We start from the raw sequence: 23804 nt of genomic DNA, 5'->3' as shown, positions 1-23804 counted from the left end.
CCTTGCTCCTCATCTTGTGGCAAACAAACATACACATAAACACGTTATAATTTGACTTCTTGAATTTCCATCAATGCTGTGATTTCCCCTCTTCCAATCATAAAGAGGTTTCCTAGGCAACCATGAATAATTTGCATACTTCCAACACCCCACAATTTTCTGATCCTGGGAGCTCAGAGCTTTAAAGTATATTTTATATAAGATATGACTAACTCTCTTAAAAGCAATTTTCTTTTTTCCTTTTCTCTATCTGAACATTGGTCCAAACCACATTATTTTTAAACCAGCAGTTTACTCAGAACTCAACTTACCATAACTCAATACCTGTTCCTAAGTAATCCTCACCCTACTCTGTTTCTCCCCTGTAAGAAACCATCATAATCAATAGTAAAGAGTTCTGGTCACCCACTGGAAAATGTTATCAATTGGGGTATCTTTTTGGCCTATATACAAAGAGATGTCAGTTATATCCTAAGAAAACATAATATAACATATATTGTTACTGGATTTTCTTTCTTTTTCTTTATCATTCATTCATCAGAAATGTCTACTGAGTACTTACTAAGTTCTATATCCCAAATATAGTAAAAAGTTAAAGACCCAGTGCTTGACAGTAACTCACAGTGCAATGGTGGAAAAATGTGTTGTAAATACAACGCAGTGTGGCAATTGCTAAAAGAGAAGAACATGTTAGAATATTCCATTCCATTCCAAAACATATTCCACCATCACTATAGAATTTTAAAAATTGTATACCATATGCATTGCTGGACAAACAAGCTGCTAGGAAAAATTACCATATTTAATGAATGCTGGGATAAGCAATTCTTCCAGTAAAATTCTGTGTAAATGTCTAGACCACAGCTGTCATCTCTTGTAAAAATATTTCCCCTGCTTAATTTTCACTACTAGTTTCCTGTCTCCTCATCTTACTATTGTCACTTTCCTTCAGGAGGAAGTGGAGGCTAAGAAAAGTAGCCAAATCTGTCAAATACGGAATCTAAAAACTTTTGTGGGGTATTCTTTCTCCTCTGAGAAATATTATACACATAAGACATCTTAGAAAATACTTATGTTCACAAAAGATTATAAAGCAACTGGCATTTTGTTGATTTTATTCTCATTTCTGAATTGTGCTGCCATGGAAAAGATTTTGGTCTAATCTGAGATTTAGTCATGCCTGAACTGGAATCCCCAAGATTTTATTTGCATGTGTTTACCTGAAGGGGAAAGCCTAAGGAGAGGATTTGGGGGAGGGGCTTTGCAAGGTAGGTAGGAAGATGGGGCTCAAAGCAGAGCTGCTTGAGTCCCAGGTGACAAGTACAACACCAGTGGGGGAAGGCATAGCTCTGCACAAACCTGAAATACCACAGGACACTATCAAGACTCTCAAGTCTCAAAGGCGTGCTGGCTGGGGCAGCAGCAGGGCCAACAGCACCCAGCAAGAAACCCAGGGGGGCCCAATGGGAGTCATTGTCATGTTCACTGGAAATAAGCCTGTTTGTGAACACATATGAGACACCTTTTAGGACTTCTAGAAATACTTGAGGGGAACTTTGCAGGAGACTGAGATCTGTGTGAGCAGGTAGATGGTGACATGCTGCGGATATCTGAATATAAGTTCCTTAATTTATGTCCTAAGTGTCTGACTAGTCCTCTTACCATCATAAGGGGGCCCCACTTATGGGGGGAGGGGAGACAGGAATTCCCTTACTTGCACTATGTGTCCTTCTCATCTTCATGTAAATCTCATGGAACATTCTTCTTTGCTCTTTCCTCACTAGACACCCAGTGAAATTCTTATCATGATAAGACCTTCCCTGGCTCCAAAATACACTAGAGAAACCAGATCACAGTGAAGCTACAGATTATTAAAACAAAACAAAACAAACAACAAAACAAATTGAAGCTCCTGTAAAGACCTCTGGTCTCCTGGGTTTTCTAACTTAACTGCCCCCCACCCCACTAACCCCACGTCTTAGATTTAGCCTTGTTCTGGACTCTCAGTCCAATGCCAACTCTAAAGAAGAGACAATCAGGGGCCCTGGGCCAGCAGCTCACCAGTGGAGTATCCATGGGGTCCTGCTGATGATTCTGCTGCAATATCAGAGGCTCACGTCCCAGCAAAATGGCCTCCATATTTCTCTCTGTAACCAAGCCTTATCTATGACTCCATTCCAATAGTAACTGGATTGCTGCCCCCAGGCCTGGCTTCTCTGTGACTGCTTGTCTGCTCTGCCACACACCTCCATGGTGCTCATTGACTGCTTGGCCCTCTACCAGACGTCCCTAATAAGACAGATACCCTAGATCTTGGGTGCCATTTGGACCATTTGTGCATACCACTGGCCCCTCCCCCCTGGAGCTGACCTCTCGTCCCCATATGTGCCTGCCCCCTGCCTTCTTTAGTACACTCTCCTGGCTGCTACTTGAGCCTCAGTTATGACCAAGTTAAGGAAAATAACTAGCCCAAGATACATATGGGGCTGCATCACGGCACCGTCCCAGCCAGCAACGCTGTGTGAGTCATGGCCCTGGCCTTGTGTGATGCTGGAGCCCAGAGGGACTGGCAGCAGAAAAGGGCTTGCTTCTTGCTCAGGAGGAGACCAGCAAGGCTCAAGTCTGCCAGGGCCATCTCTGCTGTTCTGAAATTTGAATTTTTGAAGAGTGACTCAAATAAGTCTCACCTGTATATCCTTGAGACTTCCTTACATATCATTGGCTCATCTTTAGAAACAACTCCAAAATCTATAATTAGGATAACTGCTTTGTTATCCTATGTGCAATTGTGAGGTTGAACAGTGTCAGGCTGTATTTGGATTCATAAATCTCTTGGTTACTAAGACCACATCATTAACTGTGAGGGCTATGGTACATTCAAGGCCCAGCTTCTGTGGGGTGTGAAGAACGAGGTAACTGACACAGGGACAGATAGTGGGGAGTGGGCAGGGGGAGAGCAGACTCCCACTGCTGGCTCTGGGCATCAAATTTTCTTGGTAGCCAATGGAAAGAAGTGACCCTGTGAACTGGGACAACAAATCTAAAGACCCAAAATGATTTAGAGCCTTACTCATAATTGCCCAAAATGATGGGGTGGGGCTGCAAGTCACAGAATGCTTCTAGCGATTCTGTGACTTATTTTCTCCTCACAGGCTGCCCTTGGCGCGCATTTTAACTTGCTTTAATCTGATGGAAACTGTTGGAGGTGGGACAGGGAAACATCAAGGGATGTGAGTTACTCTTACCTTGCATCTCGGAAAGAGAGCATTCAATCTCCACACTACAGAAAGGTACACGAGATGCCAAGGGAAGACAATATTCAAAGAACCCCTTGAAAACTGCTAATTGAAAGTTAAAGAGCAAAGAGTGGCTTCATCATTAATTTTCACAAAGGTGTCCTGCAATGCAGCAGATCATTAAAGATCTAGGTCATTAAGCGCCTGGCCTCTCTCCTTGTCTAGCTGCCATCAAGTAGTCTCTCTGCTCCTTCCCTGCTCTGTGCAGAGATGCTACTCCTGGGGCCCCGCCAGGTCAGATCTGAAGGTAATCCCAAAGAATCCTTCAGCAAATGGTGATGTGCTGGGGGATGAGGTGGAACAAGGTTTTTCAGGGACTGAACTAATTGTGTTTCAATTTGTCTAATGCTGGTGGCAAACAGGGCTGCTATGTGACTGATGAAATGCACCCCTCGTGGACTGCTTTAAAAAGGCTTTGGAAAGGAGGGAAGGGGAGGAAAGTAGGGAAAAACAAATATCTAGGCTAAAAATAGTTTTCTTAGAATTGCTTTCTGGGCTGTCTGAACCACAACAATAAAAGTTCTTATACTCACGCCACCAGCACTGCAATAAAAATGAAGAAAGGGAAAGAAGCCAGGCGAGATCTAGAGCAGTCCTGGCCCCCTCTAGCCATCTCCTGGGTACTGCATGCTGTCACTTTCAAAGGGACACAACTTCTGACAAGCTCTCCCAAGATTAGCTGTAGCTGGCTTTTCATTGCTGGCCAATCTTTAAGTTCAGATAACTGCACTTATTTGGCTCTGTCAAAAGAAACAAGATGAGGGAGTGATATGCAAACCAGAGATGTCATCCCACCTGCTACTGTCCATAGCATTTCCCACCCAGGGAACAGACATATAGACTACAGAGCTCTGCTAACCAGCATCTACGCCACTTCACAAAGTATTTTTATTTTTTCTGATTAAAAATTTACTCAAGTTGCAGTAAGAACATGCATCATTTCAGAATGACAGTTTTATACGAAGTCTCATTCTGCTTCCCTTTATTACCAGAACTTCCTAGTCATATATATTTGGCTCCCAAATCCAAGATTCCTTGCTGTACTGAGGTTATTATTTTAATAAACAAGATAGGTTGATAGTTATTGGTTTTTACTCTAATAGCTAACAATTTTTTTTAGAACTCTTCAGTTTTCAAAGCATTTCACATATATAGGCTCATCTAATTTTTGCAGCTACCATTTAAGGATCTTATTAGTACTATTGGTCAGTAGATGAGGAAACTGAGGCTCAGATATTCCCAGTATCAGACATCTAAGATGTGGAAAGTCAAGACTCTTCTCATGGCTTCCGACTCTGAATTCTGAGCTCTTTCCACTGGACTACACTGCCTCTACTTCTTAGGTCATAAACTCTTTCCAGCCATTCAATAAAAGATCCTCTAAGGAATGAAGAAGGATCAATTAACCATCTACCAAACATCACATAGTGAGTCTCCTTCCACTAATACAAATGTTGCTGGAAGATAGAAATGAGCTATTCTGCCATAGTTCCCTAAGGAGTTTCCACCAAGTGGCACAGCCTAGAAAAAATTAAATGCAAATAAAGAATAAAAGATATGAATGAGTCAACAATTAGGAGCAGTTACATAGAGTTCTACACATGGAGTAGACTGGTGGGGGATGAGGGAATAGGAAGGCAGTACTTGGGTATTTGTTCTGAAAAAATGTCCAGTGAACCTTTTTGGTTGAAAATGCTCAGCCTATGGCTTCTTGTTCTGGAAAGCGGGCTGGGCTGTTTTATTAGTGGTCTCCGACTAGATCAACAATGGGCTCTGGACCCAACGGTGGTACATCCACAGACTTCCCAGAAACCTAGGTGGCAGCGTGGTGAGAAGGGCTGTGCCCCAAAGGGGTGATGGTAGTTTACTTAGTCAATTAGGTTAGTTCCTTCCAGAGTTTGTACTGGGATAATGGAGAGGACTGGCCAGAAAAGACTTTGGCAATGCAGAAAGAGGCGGAGATGTTAACGTGTGTCTAAGTAGGGGGCAAGGGGTGGAGGATACAGACACTGGTCAGGAGGAGCAAGGAGAGGGACAGAATCAGAAGCACCCAATTACAGAAGGTCTCTGGCCCTCAGACCTGCCTCAGTTCTGAATGGCTCTCGAGTTCTGATTCAGGTGTATCCTTAAATAAATCCCGTTTGTCTTAAAGGGGCCACCATGAGTGAAGCTGTCCTGGCAACAAAAGAATCTAACAACACAGAGTTCTTCTTATAGAAGCTAAAGGTTTCTACTAAAGAGCACTTACTCACATTAATTAGAATCAGGATTGTGTACATCTTATTCATAAGGTTAATAGAAGGGAGACATACATACAGAGCTGGCTGTCCTGTCTCCTTGGTAAATCTTCCCAGGCCAATGGCCTCTTTCCTCTGAATCTATAGCCCTAGACATGTGCCTCTCATTTGAAGTGAATGAAAGTTTACTGAGCATCGATTATGTGCAAGAAACTGTGCAGGCCATTTACTAGGCTTAATCAACCTTATTGTCACCTTAGGCTTTTTATTGCTAGTTCACTTTTCCTGTGTTATTTGGCTCCATAAAAACTGGGATCTTGCCTCAACATCCTTGTGGTCCCAATTAGCCCAATGTTTCCCATAACATAGGAACTCAAGAATCAACTGGCAAATATATTTATGACAAGCATCTTTGCATGAAGTTCAAGGAAGTCTAAAAACAGCAGTGCCTGAATCAGAAGCCACCGTGTTGAGGTTAAAGAGAAAACAAAGAAAGATCTGTATAAAGAGTAAACCTACTGACTTGTAAAACAAGGTCAGAGGCCTGTCCACTTGCCCCATGTGGCAAATGAGACCAAGGGCAGGCATCTAACTCAAGTGGAGCCTGTCTACCAGCTGGTCTGCCAGGTCTGACCTGGTGAGAAAAGTTGAGTTGGGCTGCTTCGCTTCTTTGGTTGAGAGCGTCAGAACTGGGTGACAGACTTGCAGTTGGTGCTGAAAGCTAGAATCCGAAGGTTATTTAGACTCAGGGGCTGGGTAGGGTATTCTGAACTCTGAAAGATACAGAAGGAGCAGAAGCTATATGGTGGGAAGGTGAGGAGAAACAGAGTGAATGTGAGAAAATAAAATGGAAAGAGAAGTAGAAATTGGTAGACATACTGTAGAGCAAGCAATGGAGACAGAGAAAGGTCGGACCCTGCCTTAGTTCCTGCTCTTTCTGAAGCCTAGTTGGTTTGTCCAGCTTTCCTAGGTTTCATGTGCTCCTTGGAACCACAAGAACCTCCACTGGAAAACCTCCCTCTTGTGAGGTCCTTCTATTCCTTCTCCCCACTGGTCATAATACAAAAATAAAGCACAATTTTAAGAAACATTTTTCATAAGAAATAAGACATTCTCCACTAAATGAAATCCTACTTGTTTTCAACTGGGGGCAATTTTGCCTGCCAAGGGGCATTTCTGATGGTTATAGGAGGGGTTGGATTGGGTATGTGCTACTGATATCTAGTGAACAGAAGCCAGAGGTACTGCTAAACATCTTACAATACCCAGGACAGTCCCCACAACAAAGAATTATCTGGCCCAAAATGTCAGTAGTGCAGAGGTTGAAAACCCTGCCCTAGATCATGGGGGTGATAATACAAAGCATATATTATATTCTATATTCAAGGATCAAATGTCATTTGATGCACATGTATGGAAAAAGTCAAGACTGGGAAAATGTAAAAATGTTAAAAGTTGTGTTAGAGTGTTCAGATGATGGGTGAATCTTCACCCTTTTTATTTTCAAAGTTTTGTGTTGGCATTTTTACTGGGTGCAATTTGACAAAGCAAAAACAAACACACTAAAAAAAGAAAAGAGGGAGGGAAAGACTGGAGGAAGGGAGGAAGGAAGGAGAAGTCACTTGAACTGCTTCCTCCACGGTTGTTCCCACCACACCATAAAGAGTTACGACTAGATAATGTCCATGACTCATGCCCACTCAGAAGTGGGGCCAGCTACACTGAGAAGGTGCCTCTCGTAGTGAAGTCCCTTTCAGAATTCTGTTAAAAATCATGACAAATGTTCCAGTACACCTACTTATGCCAAATTTTTAAAAACAGCAAGTGGTTGGTCACAAAGAACATAACAGGAAGATCAAGTAGGGCTGAGGAGAGCTGAGACTCACCTCTGGTGTCCGTAGTTTAACATGCCCGCCTCTAGCATCTCAGCCCCAACCAGACCCTGACTCACAGTTCATGGATTCAGGAAATCACGTCCACGACTGTATGAACAGGACGTGGCAAAGCAAGCAGCAGCCCCAGGAACAAGGTGTAAGTCTATGAGCAGAACTGGTATGGGAACATCTCCAGGCAGCCCCGGCTGCAGACACCTGGGACATCTTCCACTACCACACCTTTCTTGTAGTCAAATCAAATACTTCTTTTAAATTCCCTAATTCTAACTTTCAAAAAGTTCTGGCTTATGCTTAAAGCAAATCTGTCCTATTCATTTTCCTTTATAGTCCATCTCCACAATTCAAATATAATTGCCCAGCATTCCCACATGAAGTGTTAGCAGTCGAACACAATGGTTAAGTTTCCGTTTGCTCTTCCTCCTAACCCCAGGCTAAGAAATATTTTGAGCAATTGTGTTATAGGAGACAATAAACACTATACACCATAATTCCTTAAGTTGCATAGACTCAGAGACTAAAATGATCAACCTATTCATAAATGTCTTTAACAACGGATATCCACATTTGTATGCTGACAAACATAATTTATTTTCTTCAGCTTTCTCATTTGTCAGGACACGCAAATAGTACAATATTCCAAAGGTATCAAAGCACATATGGTGACCCTAGCTCTCCTCTCCAGAGGGAATCATTGTTATATTTTTTGTTACATGAAATTTGGAACTACAAGAACTCTTCTGCACATTTAGTGGCATATAGATTAAGTGGCAAAGATGCTCTGGGAGAAGGTTCTGAATGACAAACTGGAACAAAATGTCATCTTCTTCTAACCTGAACATCTATCCTCCTTCAGGGCACAAACTGTTATTTGTAATCAAGGAAATATTTGCCCATTTGTCTAACATTATGAAATTAGGTTCACATTCAGCAGTTTATATCTCCCTAAAACATTGTGGGATCTGTTCTTGCTAAAAAAATAACACCCAATTTGTTCAACTACCTGTTTATTTCAGACAGTAGCCTTTGTCTTTCACTCAGTACTAGCATTTCTCACAGTTTTTGATGTTAGGCAAAGAAAGGCAAAGAGCTCTTTTGGACTATCTGGCAATATTTAATTTATGTGTTTATAGAATAAAATAAATCTTGAGGTCAAGGTATGCACTGAGAGTGCAAGGTCAGGTGAGATTTCACTTGCCACCACCCAAGTCAGGGACTCTTAACAGGAGAAGAATGGGAGGGTGCAGGGTGCTCAAGGAAGAATGACCTCCTAGGGGAGGATTTTAGAATCTGTGAGTGGGGGTCTTTTAAAAAATTACACGTGTCTCCCTCTCCTATATCAGGGGTCAGCAAACTATGGGCCAAATCTAGCCCACCACCTGTTTTTGTAATTAAAGCTTTACTGGAACACAGTCACACTCATTTGATTTTATCTCTATGGCTGCTTTTGCAATGGCACAGTTGAGTAGATGTGACACAGACTGTATGGCCCACAAAGTCAAAAATATTTACCACCCGGCTCTTAACAGAAAAAGTTTGCCACCCCCTGCCCTAGATACTTCCTGAGAATCATTACACAGTGAGCCACCATTACTGAATAATGTGTCCTTTTCCTCAAGTATATCCTTTTCCTCAGGGCTGTAAGAGCAAGGTTTACATTCGGTTGTTAGTAGCAAAGATCTGAAAAATAGTGGCTTAAACAAGATACTTCTTTCTCACATAAAATCCCAGGGCTGAATTGACACTCCAATGTTCGAGACCCAGGCTGTACTCCGCACATTGCCAAGGTCACACCATGGTCCAAAATGATTGCCAAAGTAACAGCCATTACATTCACAACTAAATAGCAGAAAAGAAAAAGGACAGCCTCAACCCATCTTTTAAGGAAACTTCTGGAAATACCACTAACCACTTCTAATTATAAATCATTGGCTAAACTTGGCCACATAGATATACCTAGCTGTAGTGGAGGCTCAGAAGAGTAGACTTTTAGTTGGCTGGCAAGTTGCTTAGATTAAAAAGTCAAGCTTATGTTATTTTTAAAATGGGGGGTTGGATATTGAAAGATAATTAGCAATCTCTGTCACAGGAACCTCACTCCAATCACCAGGTTCCTTATTAAGATAGGTGCATACTCTGGGCAGGCTAATCATTTGGCATTGCTCCAAAATGATAGGCTTTAAATATTTGTTTAACATTTATTTAAGAGACAGTAAGATCAGTGCCAATGAGAATTATTTTTTCGTTGGTTGGTTGTTTTCAAATTTCCAGGCAAAAGTGCTGCCTCCTTCAGAAGGCTTGGACAAATTCTCCTGTTACCAGTTAGTATGTGGCTGTATGTGTAGACCTGTGTTAACAGGTCTCCCATACAGTCCAGTGATTTTTTTTTTTAATGAACTGTCTGCCTGCCTTGTCTGTCCCTGGGTCCACAGGACCCTGACACTATCCTACTCCCACTGCAACTCTCCAATTACATGCTCATTCTGCATTTACCCTATTCATTACAAATCAGCTACAAGTCAGAAAGACTCAATATTACCCACTTCTCCAAACCACACCTACCCACAACCAGGGCAATAACAGCTCTGTAACCTTAAGGTGCTGATAATCTCCAATAAAAAGGGCTCCTCATCTTACTATTAACACTAGTGATACAGGAAGTAGAGGTAGAGCTAAGGCAACATTAGGAAGAAAGAGCTTGAGAAGTAAAAAATCAAGAATGGATTCTGAATCCTTGATTCCAGATGGTTTTCTGCATATTAAACAAGAATGGGAAAAAAATGACAGTCACATGCTTTTGGCATATCAGATAAGACTTAGCAATCAGTCTTTTTCTCATACTTTTCCTCCTCTTCAAAAGTAAATAACCAGACCTTCAACATCAACATGTAAACTCCTGGAAATTTCTCTCTCACACAGAAGTCCAGGGCTGAAAGGGTTCAGGCTGAAAGGGCTCTCCATTGTGTCACGGGCCCAGGCAACCTCATACATTCTATTTTCTGTAATGTTAGGAGGCAGATATCATCTGCAAGCTCCAAAATATATTTAAAGGCTGCCAAAAGCAGCCAAAATCAAGTAGAAGCCAAATGGGAGGATGTGAAGAGAAGAAACACACAGAGTGGCATATCTCAGAAAACATAAGCGAAAATACATTTCTCAGCGCTGAGGGTTACAATCTCAAGTGCAAAGTCTATTTCACCAAGAAGGGTTGAAACTAGAGTAAGCAAAGGTAAATCTTCTATTTGTAACAAGGGGAGATTTGGGGTGGAAGGCAGACCTACACAAAGAATCAAAGAGATAAATGAACCATATTTAAAGAGTTGGTTTCTTGGCACTGGAGAAAAAGAAAGCCTTGTAGTTTTGAAAACACCTAGCCTGAATGACCACCCTAGCCCCTCCCCACCATGTCAATCCTCAACCTCATGCCTCAATCTTGTGCAAATAGCTGGTTCAGAAAATCCAGTGCATTCAAATATGAGTGACAAAAAGGTAACCATATGCATACCACTGCTACATCAATTAAAAAATAAGGAAAAAAAATAAGGAAAATGGCAAGAAAACTTATTTACAGGGAAGTCACAGACAAAAGTTGCCACTGGATCATATGAAATTTCTGGCAAAATTTTTTACAATAAATTTTAAAAACCAAATGAAGCAATTTCTCTAGGAAGAAAAATCACAAAGCAGAAATAACTCAGAGAATAGATGGCAAGAAAACAGGAGGAACTGAAATGTGAGCTTGCAGAACTTAAGAAAAGGATGAAAAACAAAGTAACTGAAGATGGAAATGGAAGGTGTGCAAGGAAGGAGAGACCACAGAAAACATATTAAGGGACAGAAGAGATAACAATGAGGAAAGCATTCAAAATGAAGTGGAAATAAAGAGTTTTAAAACCTTAAAGAGAAAATAATAGGTAGAGAAGTCAGACAAAAGAGAGTCTACTCATGTATAAGTGGAATCCTTGAAGAACGCAACAGAACAGAACAATGGATGAAACAAAGCCTTAAAGATACAATTCAAGAAAACTTTCCTAAAACCCAAGCAGAGTCAAATCTGATTAGTGAGAGACAACTATACACACACACACACACACACACACACACACACACCAGGGAGAACAGGTCAACACTAAGATGGATTCTGGTAAAGTTATTAAACTTTATCCTAGGACCTAATACAGGTTTTGGCCTGTGGTAAGTACTTAAGAAACATTCACCGAGAAACTAACAAAACAGCTTTTTCTCCACAAACCCCTCTTTCTGCCTCATCTCCTCTGTTCCTGGGATGTGATATGGTAAGAAATCACTTTCAAAAACAATACCAAAAAACAGCAAGATCTTTAAAACATTCTGTTTCATATACTTTCTTTACTAAGGCAGGAAAGATTAAAAATGCATTTTAGAAAGATTGTCAGAAAGGACTGATATAAAAGGCGTTTCTGATAAGCTATACATTCACTATAAATTCAGAAGACATTTTGCCTCATATGCATTGTATTTCAGCAAAATTTTATTATATGTTTCCATATGCCATTTGTCACATAGAGACAAAAAAGGATAAAATCAGCAAGTTTTTTACTTACTTTGGGTGTTCAAACTTGTCTATAAGATCAACTTTTTCCACCAGGTCTCCTCCAATTGTGCGGACTAAGTCATAGAAATCGTTTTCTGAGTAATTCTCAGAGGGCAACCAGAATGAAATGTCATTTATCACAGCAGGATATTTGCTAAGAGGCTAACAAAACAAGAGAACAAAAGATAGATTGATTTGTTAGTTGGATGACAACGTTTAAATTTTTCATGGAAAGTTACACTTGGTTAATTAGAAAATGCTGGTAAAATATTATTTCAGGACTTGAATTTTTAGGAATGAAGTGAACTTAAAAGATAAGCCAATATTCAAAATTAGCAAATTCCATTATAAATGTTATGGATTCTTGTCACAGTCATGTGTAACATTACCATATATTATATTTATATCACCATTAATGTTCAATTTAGCATAAAGCAATTTGAATATATTATATTTCAGTTTTTTCCATTTGAATACTAGAGGAGAAAAGTTCAAATTTAATTAACAAGCGATTCATTAACTTCTTGTGATACTTTCAGGAAGCCATTTTAATAGAGAAATAAGTAAGGGCTGGTCAAAATTGATATTTCAATTAGTAATGTCATTATTTGTTAGTATTTCTAATTATTAAAATAAAGGACTGGGCTGATAAGTTGTCATTTAGGGAGTTATTTTTCAAATTATGCCTCTAAGTATGTGATAAACACAAATGTAGACATTTCCCCGGCTTATTCCACTCTTTCTAGTTCATAGGAGCTCACTAGTTCATCATTATATTGGATAGACATTTAAAATTAGATACTTTTAGAAGTCAGTGCATTTATTTACACGCGTACACATATGTACATCACAACAAGCATGCATATTTTTATATGCATGCTTTGCTCTATAAGTTACTGCCACAATAAAAAATGTTTTATTAAATGTTTCATTTTGTAACTATGAAATCTGAAGGGAATATCTGCTAAAGCTATAATCTGTTAGAAGGGCAAATTTATAAATTGATTTACACCAAGTCTGATATCACTATCAACCCTTTGGTGAATCACTAATCAGAAAAAGTATAAAATTTTTTAAATGGCAAAACCTCTGAAGAACCAAATACTCAAACATAAATGATTGTTCAACTTGAAATATCAATAAAGTTGTCAAACACATCAGTTTAGAACACATTGCAAATGAACATAATAAAGCTACCACCCAAGTGCTCTCAATAAAATACCAAGGCACCTGAAAATCGTCCTATGCTTTCTCTCTTACAGTAAAGTCAAGATGCTGTGATAGATAATCCATGGGTTAATGTAACAAAAGGAGATGTGAGGAGTCTGAGGGTTATACAAGCTGCTTTTCCTTTTGACAATATCCTTTTGCCACTTAAGGAACATAGAAATTTAGAGAGATCAGATAAGAGGCTGGGATTGCCAAGATTTAGCATTCACTATACAAATTGGTATGTGTCAGATGTGCGATACCTATTCTTGCTTTTTTGAGAGGGGAAATAAAATTTTGTTTTGAAAATAAGAAGATAACTACAGATCTATGGTTACTGAAACGCAGACTTTCTGGTACTTAGCCAGAGGTGGTGTTAAAAACTATCCAGCGGCTTCCCATTGCTCCCAGGATAAATTTCCGAATTCTTAAAAGATTCTACCCTTGTTCTCCAGGCTCAGGCCAGCCTGGCTTATTCAGTTTCTAGAACACACTAAGCTACTTCCTCCATATACCATTTACCTGCCCTCTCTACCCTGCTTGGTCCTCAGCTACCTACCATGCTCACTTATTCTCCCAGACTCCTTAGTCTCTTGTTATGGCACCCTATACTTCTCTTTCATAGTACTTTTCATAATCGTAATTGCTTGTATAATTAGTTAATGTCTGCCTTCCCAGTATGTTATACTTTTTGAGGGTGAGTGTGTATCTCTTTTTTCACCTCCGAATCTCTATCTCGCACAGTCCCTGTGACAGTGTAGGTATTCAGTAAGAGTGCAGCATAGCGCTGCCTTGTGTGAGTAACGGCTACATTACAAGGAATCAATTCAGCTGTTCTTGCTTTCTAACTGGACCAGATAATGAACACAGCAGGTAAATAAGGCTTGGAGACTTGCCTCCACCCCTGGTTATGCTGTGATGAGGGGAGAGTGACCAGTAGAATGACAAAGAGGCTAGAGTTGGACAGGGAAATTGACCTGGGGACTTGATAATCCACAATCATAGAATCAGGGAATTTCAGAATTGGAAGAGACCTAAATAGCATTTAATGTTATTTGTGTTTTATCATTTCTTTACATGATCTAGACAGAGGCATGTCTATTTTATTAGTTTTATCAAATAACCACATATTGATTAGTTCTTTTGAGATCTTCTCTACAATTCTTGTTTTTTTTTAAAAAAAATTAAAAAGGAGATCAAAATTACATATATGGTAGAGACTTTAAAAGTCACAAGTGGGGTCCGGCCCCGTGGCGCAAGTGGTTAAGTGTGTGCGCTCCGCTGTGGTGGACCGTGGTTTGCCGGTTCAGATCCCGGGGTTTGCTGGTTCGGATCCTGGGCGCACACCAACGCACTGCTAGGCAAGCCATGCTGTGGCGGCGTCCCATATAAAGTGGAGGAAGATGGGCACAGATGTTAGCCCAGGGCCAGTCTTTCTCAGCAAAAGAAAAAAAAGAGGATGATTGGCAGATGTTAGCACAGAGCTGATCCTCCTCACACACACACCAAAAAAGTCACAAGTGAATATTAAGAACTATTTAATAACAATGAACTTGAAAACTTGCATTAAATAGATAATTTTCACTCAAGACAGAAAACTTAAACAAATGACTCAGTAGCAAATTGAATTATCAGTCAACTCTTACAACAAAAGTGTCAGACTCAGATGATTCACAGTATAACCTTATCAGATATTTAAGGTGAAGTTAGTCCCTTTAGTACATAAACTGTTTCACGAAACAGAAAAGGAGGGAAACTCAACTAATATTAAGAATCTACTATAAACTTTAAGCCAAAGCTGGACAAGAACAGTATAACTCACAAAAAATTGTAGACCAATTTCACCTTACAACCTACATAAAAAATCCTAAATGTAACATCAACAAACACAATTCAGTAGCATATTAATATTACAGAATGACCAAGGACGGTTTATCCCAGAATAATGGGAATGATTCTAAACCAAAAATAATCTACCAACCAACATATAAAGAAAAAAATCATGTGACTTTTTCATAGAGAAAAAGCATTTGATAAATGTAATATTTATTCATTATTAAAAACAAAACATTTAGGGCCGTCCCTGTGGCGTAGTGGTTGAGTTCAGTGTGCTCTGCTTCAGCAGCCCGGGGTTCACAGGTTTGGATCCCCAGTGCAGACCTACACCACTCATCAGCCATGCTGTGGTGGTGACCCACATACAAAATAGAGAAAGATTGGCACAGATGTTAGCTCAGGATGAATCTTCCTCACCAAAAAGAAAAAAATTTAGCAAACTAGAAATAGAAGGTAACCTCCTTAACTCAACAAGTTATTTATTGAAAATCGATAGCAAACATCATATTTGATGTTAAAAATTTTTTTAGGAGCATTCCAAAGAAAGTCAAGAATAAGATAAAGATACCTACTTTCATCCTTGCTCTATCACATTATAAATCCTAACCAAGGCAATAAACACGAAAAAGCTTTGAACTAAATGAACTGGAATGAAATAGGCAAAAATTTGTAATGCTAAATTTGAATATTTCTTATTAGCTATATGACTTGGACAAACTGCTTAATCTCTCTGTTTTCAGTTTTCTTATCTGAAAAATGGAAGTATTGTTAGTACCAACCTCACACAATTACTACTTCATATATATTGTTATATCATACACACAATATACAAGAGTTAAAGTGAATGAACTGGAGATACATATATCACTATGGTTAAAATTCAAAAACATGATGTTGAGTTTTTTAAAAAAGTAAGTTGTACTAAGATGTATTCAGTATGATATTTATAGGAAGCTTAAAAATAGGTATAGCATTAATATATATGCATAAATTGTATTAAAACAGATGTGGGAAGGCTACACAAGACTTTAGAACAACGACTGCTTCTGGAGAAGAAGGGAAAAGTATTTAAGAAGGATATAAAAGGGATTTCAACTTTATCTTTTTTCTTTTTTGGTGAAGAAGACTGGCACTTAGCTAACATCTGTTGCCAATCTTCCTCTTTTTGCTGAGGAAGACTGGCCCTGAGCTAACATCTGTGCCCATCTTGCTCTATTTTGTATGTGGGATGCCACCACAGCATGGCTTGATGAGCAGTGCATTGGTCTGCGCCTGGGATTCGAACCTGTAAACGCCAGGCTGCCAAAGTGGAGCACGCGAACTTAACCACTACACCACGGGGCTGGCCCCCTCAACTTTATCTTTAAGATGCAGAAAAGTTAAGGTTCAACCTTGATTTGTGCACAAATGCACTGAGTGACCTCTGCATGCTAGAGGTGTTGGCTGGGTTGGGGTAGAGGCCGGTGGTACACCATAGTTAAGATTAGCCCTGGGGTGGCCCCGTGGCTTAGCGGTTAAGTGCGCACGCTCTGGTACTGGCAGCCTGGGTTCAGATCCCGGGTGGCGCGCACTGACGCACCGCTTCTCCAGCCATGCTGAGGCCGCGTCCCACATACAGCAACTAGAAGGATGTGCAACTAGGACATACAACTATCTACTGGGGCTTTGGGGAGAAAAAAAAAGGAGGAGGATTGGCAATAGACATTAGCTCAGAGCCGGTCTTCCTCAGCAAAAAGAGGAGGATTAGCATGGATGTTAGCTCAGGGCTGATCTTCCACACACACACACACACAAAAAAAAGATCAGCCCCAACATATACTCTATTCCCTTTATGCAGATTGATGCTAAACACCTGTAACACTCTCTTTTTATTGGAGGGTAGCAAAATATGCTACCCTCCAAAATATGCCACTTTTGTATAAGGATTATTTTCAACTGAAGGCAACTGAGAAGAAGCTAACACAAGAAAAGCTCTAGGCCCTCCTCTGATTGGCCTAAGAACAGGACATAAATTTGCAAAGGTGTCCCACCTTCCCTCTCTACTAGGAAAGACAGAAGTTAATCACTGGAGACAACTCAAGACCCTTAGCCCAGAGATGGCACCAGAGGAATCTACATAACAAACTTTACTAACTAGTTCATATCTTCCATTAGTTTCCTATACATTCACCTTTCCAGAATTTGTTACTCCTAGAGACTCAAGGTCGTTTTCCTTGTCTTCTCACTTCTCTAAAAATTTATTGTTCTTTTGCCAAACTGCTATATAAGCCCAAGATCTAACCAAACCTTTGAGTTACCCATCTCTGGGTACTCCAATGTGTTACATGTGTGATGCACATGTTCATAAACTTGTTTTTCTCTTATCTGTCTTTTATTACAGAGCTCCAGCAGAGACCTAGAAGGGTAGAAGGAAAAAATTTTTTTTCCTCCCCTGCATTATCCTTACATTTATTCCATTGTGGCTACCTCTAATGGTCTTGGAATAATATCCTTATTTTATTAGGTTAGGCTCATCCTAGGGATTAATAAATGTTTTTCATAGTTTGCCCTTTTTAAAACCTCCTATCTCTGCCCATTATTGACACTTCCAAACCAAGAACTGTTTTCTTCCCTGTTGGGGGTTGGGGTGGGGCAATCATGGAGTTATGTACTTCCCTGACCTCACCCCAAGTCCCCTGACGGTATTAAGTGGCCCTCTGATGTTCATTTCTCTGCCATTATATCCTCCAGGCCCAGCACTAATGTCCAGTTCATCTGTGTAGTCCAGCAGCAGCACAGTGCCTGGCTGATAAATGCCTGGTGAACTCTTGTTGAACTGACCACACTATGGGGTCTGTGTGAAATTTCCCAAGATTTCCAGGACAGTTTGGATTTTTAAAAATAATAATTATGGTTCCAAAAAGGACAATTCTCCACGTCATCTGGGCCACATGAATTTGGTTTTCAACCATGTTGTTATTCTTCTCTTTCAAATAGCTTTGCTTACTAAGTTTTACTCCCGTGTCCCTTTACTCTCCCTACTGCCCCCTCTCCTTCCCCTTAAAAGGCTCACTATCCCTTCAGACCTGAGTCTCCAGACTTGCAGGTGACAAAGTTGGAGTACCAGAGTCCAGTTACTTAACAGGAGACAGAGAAAAGTGGGGACATTTCTCCCCAACTTCAATTAATTCCTGCTCTTCTCTTTATCATCTTTCTTCTTGTTTAGTTGGTTTTATTCTGTTCTTTGTCCAGCTTATTCAGGTAAAAGAATAACTCACGTATTTTGAGGCTGTCTTACTTTTAAACAAAAGCATTTAAGGCCATAAATGTTCCTTTAAATACCGCTTTAGATATATCCCATAAACTTTATCTTTCCATAAATTTTCTCTTTACCTGCATTCTACTGGATTGATCAATTTTTTAAAATATTCTATTTTTCCCTCTTCAGTTTAAAAAACCATAAATTGTATTTCTATTCTTTAATACACATACACGCACACACACATATATGTAAATATCCTTTAATAAATTGTTCTAAAGCCTAAATTTATTTAGGATCTCTATTCAGCTCCTAAATAAGACAGGAACTTTTTAATTTTTTTTAACAGCTCCTCTTCCCAACTATTAGAGTTTTTATTTTTTAAAAAAACAATAAGTTATTTAAAGCAACACAATGGAAGTAAAAAAATTGTTTTTTAATTCTATAATTACTTTTTGCATTCCACCTCTTTGCTGAGAGACAATTCTCCATGGAATTTCCACACAACTTGTAACCGCTTGCATAACAAACAGCCTTGGAAGACAGAGGTAGTCTTTCCCTTGGGGGAGAAGAGATTTGTTTCTTTACCAGGATAATAAAGATAACATCTTCCTCAGGGGCAAAGGTTGGGCAGGTTTGCTAACAACCTCTTTAAAAGATTGGAAGGAAAACAAGCAAACACAAAGCAACAAACAAAAGACTGGAGGGTTCCTAAACTTGAGGGTTTTCAGCTGTGCTCTAGGTCCAGCGTGTGAGCAATGCCCACCTGAGCTGCTCCATGGCGCCCCTATGGGATTTGGGAAGTTTGGAGAAGCAACGTGAACATGCAAGTTATGCTGCCTCTGTGCTGTGGTTAATCAAGGCCTTTGTCTCTGATTCAGGAATCTCGTGTCATTCTGCCAGCAGCCACGAACCTTCCGCAGGCTTCCTTGTTAACTTGCAAGTAGGGTAAAATCTTAGGCCTTTCCGCAGTTCCTGACAGCCTGCCTTCTTTCTCACTTTTGTTCTTGCAGATGAATATCCTTTAATAGTTTTTTCAGTGAAAGTATGTGGGAGGCAAATGCTCTCAGTATTTACATGTCTGAAACTCCTCACATTTAAATAATTTGGCAGGGCATAGAACTGTAGGTTTATAGTCTCCCCTCAGCATTGTGAAAATATTTTTCTGTACTTATTAGTAATGATGACAAGTCTGCTGTCAGTCAGTGATATTTCTTCATAGGGAGTCTGTCTTTTCTTCCTGGCAGTTCTGAAGTTTTATCTTTATCCTTGAGGATCTGCAGTTTGATTCTGATTAGGCCAGGCCTGCATTTGTCTTTATTTATTCTGCCCAGGACTCAGAAGGTGCTTTCATCCAGAGGGTTCATGTCTTGTTCTAATTTTGAAAAATTCCAGCCACTACTTCTCTGCCATGCCTTTCAGCCTCCTCTGGAACTGCAATAATACATATTGTGGTACTTTATCTTTCATTTCTCTTAACTGATCAATTTTAGGTTTTTAATCTTTATGTATTTGTGCTGTATTCTGGGTGAATTCTCCAGTAATAGCTTCTTATTTACTAATTCTCCCTTCAACTGTGTCTCGTCTCATCTGTTTTTTCCTCCTTTATTTCAATGAATCTATTACTCATGTCTGATATTTCTAATTTTTTTTCCATATCTACTTATACTTCATTTCTGCCTGTTTTTGCCCCTTATTTGGAATCTCCTGTTCTTCTTGTCTTTGTTTTTATGGTTGTTATGCCTCCATTGATCTCTTTGAGGACATTAGGCTTTTTTTTTTTTTTAAGAATGCCTTTTGATTTTATTTTAATCCAGTGAATTCAGATTCTGACTGCTGATTGGGTTGGCTGACACTGTAAGGTCAGAGTTCTTTACGTGGTTTCAAATGTGTGTGTGAAGGCCCATCTTGTATGTGAGATAACTGCTCATGTTCTCTCCCTAATCACCCCTCCTTGGTTAGAGGCTTTTGCAGTTCCTCTACTTGTACTCCTAGCCCAGAATCAAGTTGGTAGTGGTGTCTGGGTTCCTGCCCAATGGTGATATTGCTGATGATGCAGTAGAGGTGACTTTTCTCATTTCCTGATAAAGATGCCAATTTTGACAGTTGTCCACGACCCAGTTATAAATCATAAGCTTGCCAAAGTGATGGGGGGTGGGAGGGAGGCTAAAAAGTGAGACTTTGGTTTAACAATACTATTCCATCCTAACTGGTCCCTTGCTCCAGGCTCACCACCGCCCCTCAACCTCGTATTTAAAATACGAATGTTTCCACGTACATTCCAAGGTTAAAATTCTCAAAGACTCCTTTTTTACCATTTTATGATAAAATCAAAATTCTTCAGCTTCCCTGTATCTGTTCATAAATAATCTCAAGGAAGACAGTCTTACACTGTCAATTGGTAACACAACTCAGTATAACAGTACTTTTATTCTGCTGAAGTTTGCTTCTGCATCAAAATCTTCCTCTTACCTTAAACTCTCTTTTCCTTTTTAACATTACTGAGGCAGGATAACCGATTATTGTCCTCTGTAATGCAGGTTTTCCGTACTAGTCAATCATTATTAAGTCAATCTCTGTCTTCTTGCCTTTAGGCAAAGGTATTATGCTTTTTTTTTTTTTTTGGTTTAGAAATTAATTTGACAGTCACTCTAACAGGGGAGGGTCTGCTTCCTCAATAAGTTCTCCACAGAGTTCTGAAATTGTTAAGGTGACCTTCAGTCAGCTTTTACCCATGACCAAGTTCAGGCAAAGGATTACTTTGCAGCTCCTCTGGGCACTGCTTCTCTTTCAAGATCAGAACACATGTCCCCTGGGTTTTTACTATGATTATATTAATAACAGTTACCACTCGTGGGGTGTTGACTGCGTACCAGGGACTGTGCTAGGCAATTTATGCGCATCTTGGGAGATAGCACTATTACTATTCCTACTGTGTCCATGAAGAAACTGTGGCTTACAGACCTTAGCTAATTTGCCCACCGTCAAAGCCAGTAAGTGCCAGAGCCAAGATCAATGCAGGGCCAGGTTGTGCTCTTAACCTCTATGCTCTAAGAACTTCCATTTAAAACTAAGGGCTTTATAGGAAATGGCTCAGTTTCTGGTACAGTTTCCAGAAGAAGTCTATTCAGCCTAATTAATAATTAGGCAGATAAGACCAAATCTAACATTTATCCCTATGGTGCCTTCCATGACATTTCCTTTTCAAATGACTCATTTAGCTTTTAGATTAATTATCTTGATTTATAAGCACTTGCAGTCTGTTTATAGTCCATATGATTGTGTTCTTATCTAAATTATCTTAAAAATCAGTTTTACCTATAAAAATAGTATGTGCTATCAATTACTTTGCTTTATATTTAAACATTTGATAGCCCTTCCTTTAATTCATCTATTCATTTTGTAATTAAAAAATGCTTATCAAATTTGGCTGGCAGGTCTGGTACTTGACAAATTCAGGTTGTTCTAACTCATGATTCCATGCTGCCTTGATGTTTACAGATTTTCTCACTTTGTTCCAGTATTTTGTGTTTATTCTTACTTAATTTCACTGAGTGCCAAGAGCATACTGTGTTGGTCAGAGGTAGGCACAGTTCCTACTCAGGCAACTTTTGTTCTGTTACTTCACCGAGAAACCACGAGACCCACCAAGCTCTAAGCATTCTTCTAAACTTTAAGGAAGTTTCTCATATTTGTTCTTAACTTTTGATAGAATTTCAGTTCTATTTGAAGATAAACAGAAAACAAAGAACTTCCATAATGAAATTGTGTGGAACAATCATTTTGGAAACCTCATACTGAATTAACTTTCCATGTTTCTACAGCATGGTCCCCCCACCTACCTACTGAACTCCTTAAGAGCAGAAAGAGAACTTCAAATCTTTTTGAATCCTCTCAAATATACTGTAAAGCTCTAGAACATTTTATTTAAAACAAATCACATGCATTTGAAAAACACAGATGCACTCTGCTACTCCAGGTAAGCAGAGTGGGAGTGGAGAGCTCCGCCACTGCACATGGCCCCTCATTCTCTCTGGGACCTTAGGGATCCAGAGGAGGGTTTCAGGGCCCTGCACAAATGTAACGGTTATTAAGGTAAGAAACAAAAGAGAAATCTTTGTTCAAATAAAATATTGTACGTGCCTCTGGTTAAAGAAGGAATTGCAGAGGGGGTGGGGGCTGCAGCCCAGAGCACTACCTTAGAGCATTGGCGGAGTATTTTACACAGAATTCAAATACTAAAAATAAAAGAATATCTTTTTGGGGTAACGAAAATGTTCTAAAATTGATTGTGGAGATGGTTGCACATCTCTGTGAATATACTAAAGACCACTGAATCACATAATTTAAATGAGTGAATTGTATAATATGTGAATTATATCTCAAGAAAGTTATGAAAACAATAAATGAATAAATAAACTTATTAATCAAAGAAATAATGGTTCTAGAAATGGACAACTTCTTTTTGTATTTAGTCTCTTTATCTCATCTTCAGAACTTATCAAAAACTTCATCTCTTAAATTCATTATTTCAGGTGAAATAATCTAGCCTTTCTAGAGCCAGCAATACTTCTGCACTCTAGTTTTTCCTCTCAGAGGTAAAATATTTGTAGAAGTTTTGCCCAATTGTTTAAATCTTCCATTAAATGTCTTGTCTGTATCTTCACGGCCTCATACAATCACTATATTTTCAGTGAGGTCACATATAGCTGAATGATTTTAATTTTTCCCAGCTAATCATGTTTATTAGGTGACAGATATTTCCCTTCCATATCCCTCAGGTAAGTGAATGGAGGCCCTACATGAAAAAACACGTAATGGAAAACTAGGTCTGTTAACCCCTAACCCCAAATTTAACCTCACAAAGGTATCTGCCTAGAGCACCAACTCCATGAGCTGGCTCACAGTTTCTTTTTCATTTTATGTCCTCTCAGTCTCTACAAGTCCCCCATTTTGTTAGGAACTGTATGCGCTGTGAGGTAAAACGGAGGGCCAGCTAGAGAAAGTACCTTGAACTTTCCTGAGTTTATACAGAGCTGGCCTTCTGACTATTCCAATGTACAGAGGAAAATGAACAAAACAAAAATTAACCTGAAGAACTTAAGATATCTGATTTCCAACGGCTTGTTCAAAATTGGAGTTATGATTGAACTTGAGACTCTCACAGACAGAAGGCCTTTTATAGATTTGGATTTGACCTTTTTCCTTTCTTCTTCACCACACCCTCTTCCTCCACACCTCTGTCTATTGGTCCTTTTAGGCCAGATCCCTTGATACTACATGCTTTAATATTTCTTCCTGACCCCCATGATGCCAAAGAATTAACACTATTTCAGTTGCTTCTCAGTAACATACCCCAGTGGACAGACACCCACCTTCTGTCTGTGTCTAAAGCTTTGTTCTCCATCCTGTTTAGTGACAGAAATGCCCAGGGGGGGTGGGTTAAGTGACTTAGTTTTGAAAACATTTAGTGATTTGGTTTTTCTAGAAAATAGTCCAATATCAATTCTTGGCCATAGGGGT

General features: G+C 39.5%; 1 protein-coding gene across 8 annotated transcripts in view; it reads right to left on the bottom strand.

Moving 5' to 3' along the window:
* FARS2 (phenylalanyl-tRNA synthetase 2, mitochondrial) overlaps positions 1-23804 on the bottom strand; it is a 516049-nt gene that overhangs the window by 148131 nt on the left and 344114 nt on the right. For 6 of the 8 annotated variants that reach the window (XM_087437946.1, XM_087437949.1, XM_087437947.1 and 3 more), the window contains one exon: positions 12009-12160. The exons of 1 other annotated variant lie outside the window; for it this stretch is intronic. In XM_087437946.1, coding sequence (XP_087294072.1) covers positions 12009-12160 — 152 coding nt within the window. Of the gene's footprint in view, positions 1-2355; positions 4037-12008; positions 12161-23804 lie in introns of those variants that run through there. One more of the 8 variants, XM_087437950.1, reaches the window with a different exon arrangement.

Source organism: Ceratotherium simum, chromosome 13 (genome assembly GCF_057802395.1).
Source record: "Ceratotherium simum simum isolate JZ-2026a chromosome 13, ASM5780239v1, whole genome shotgun sequence".
NCBI lineage: Eukaryota > Metazoa > Chordata > Mammalia > Perissodactyla > Rhinocerotidae > Ceratotherium > Ceratotherium simum.
Note: the sequence above shows the minus strand (reverse complement) of the source record. Positions and strands in the feature narration are given on the sequence as shown.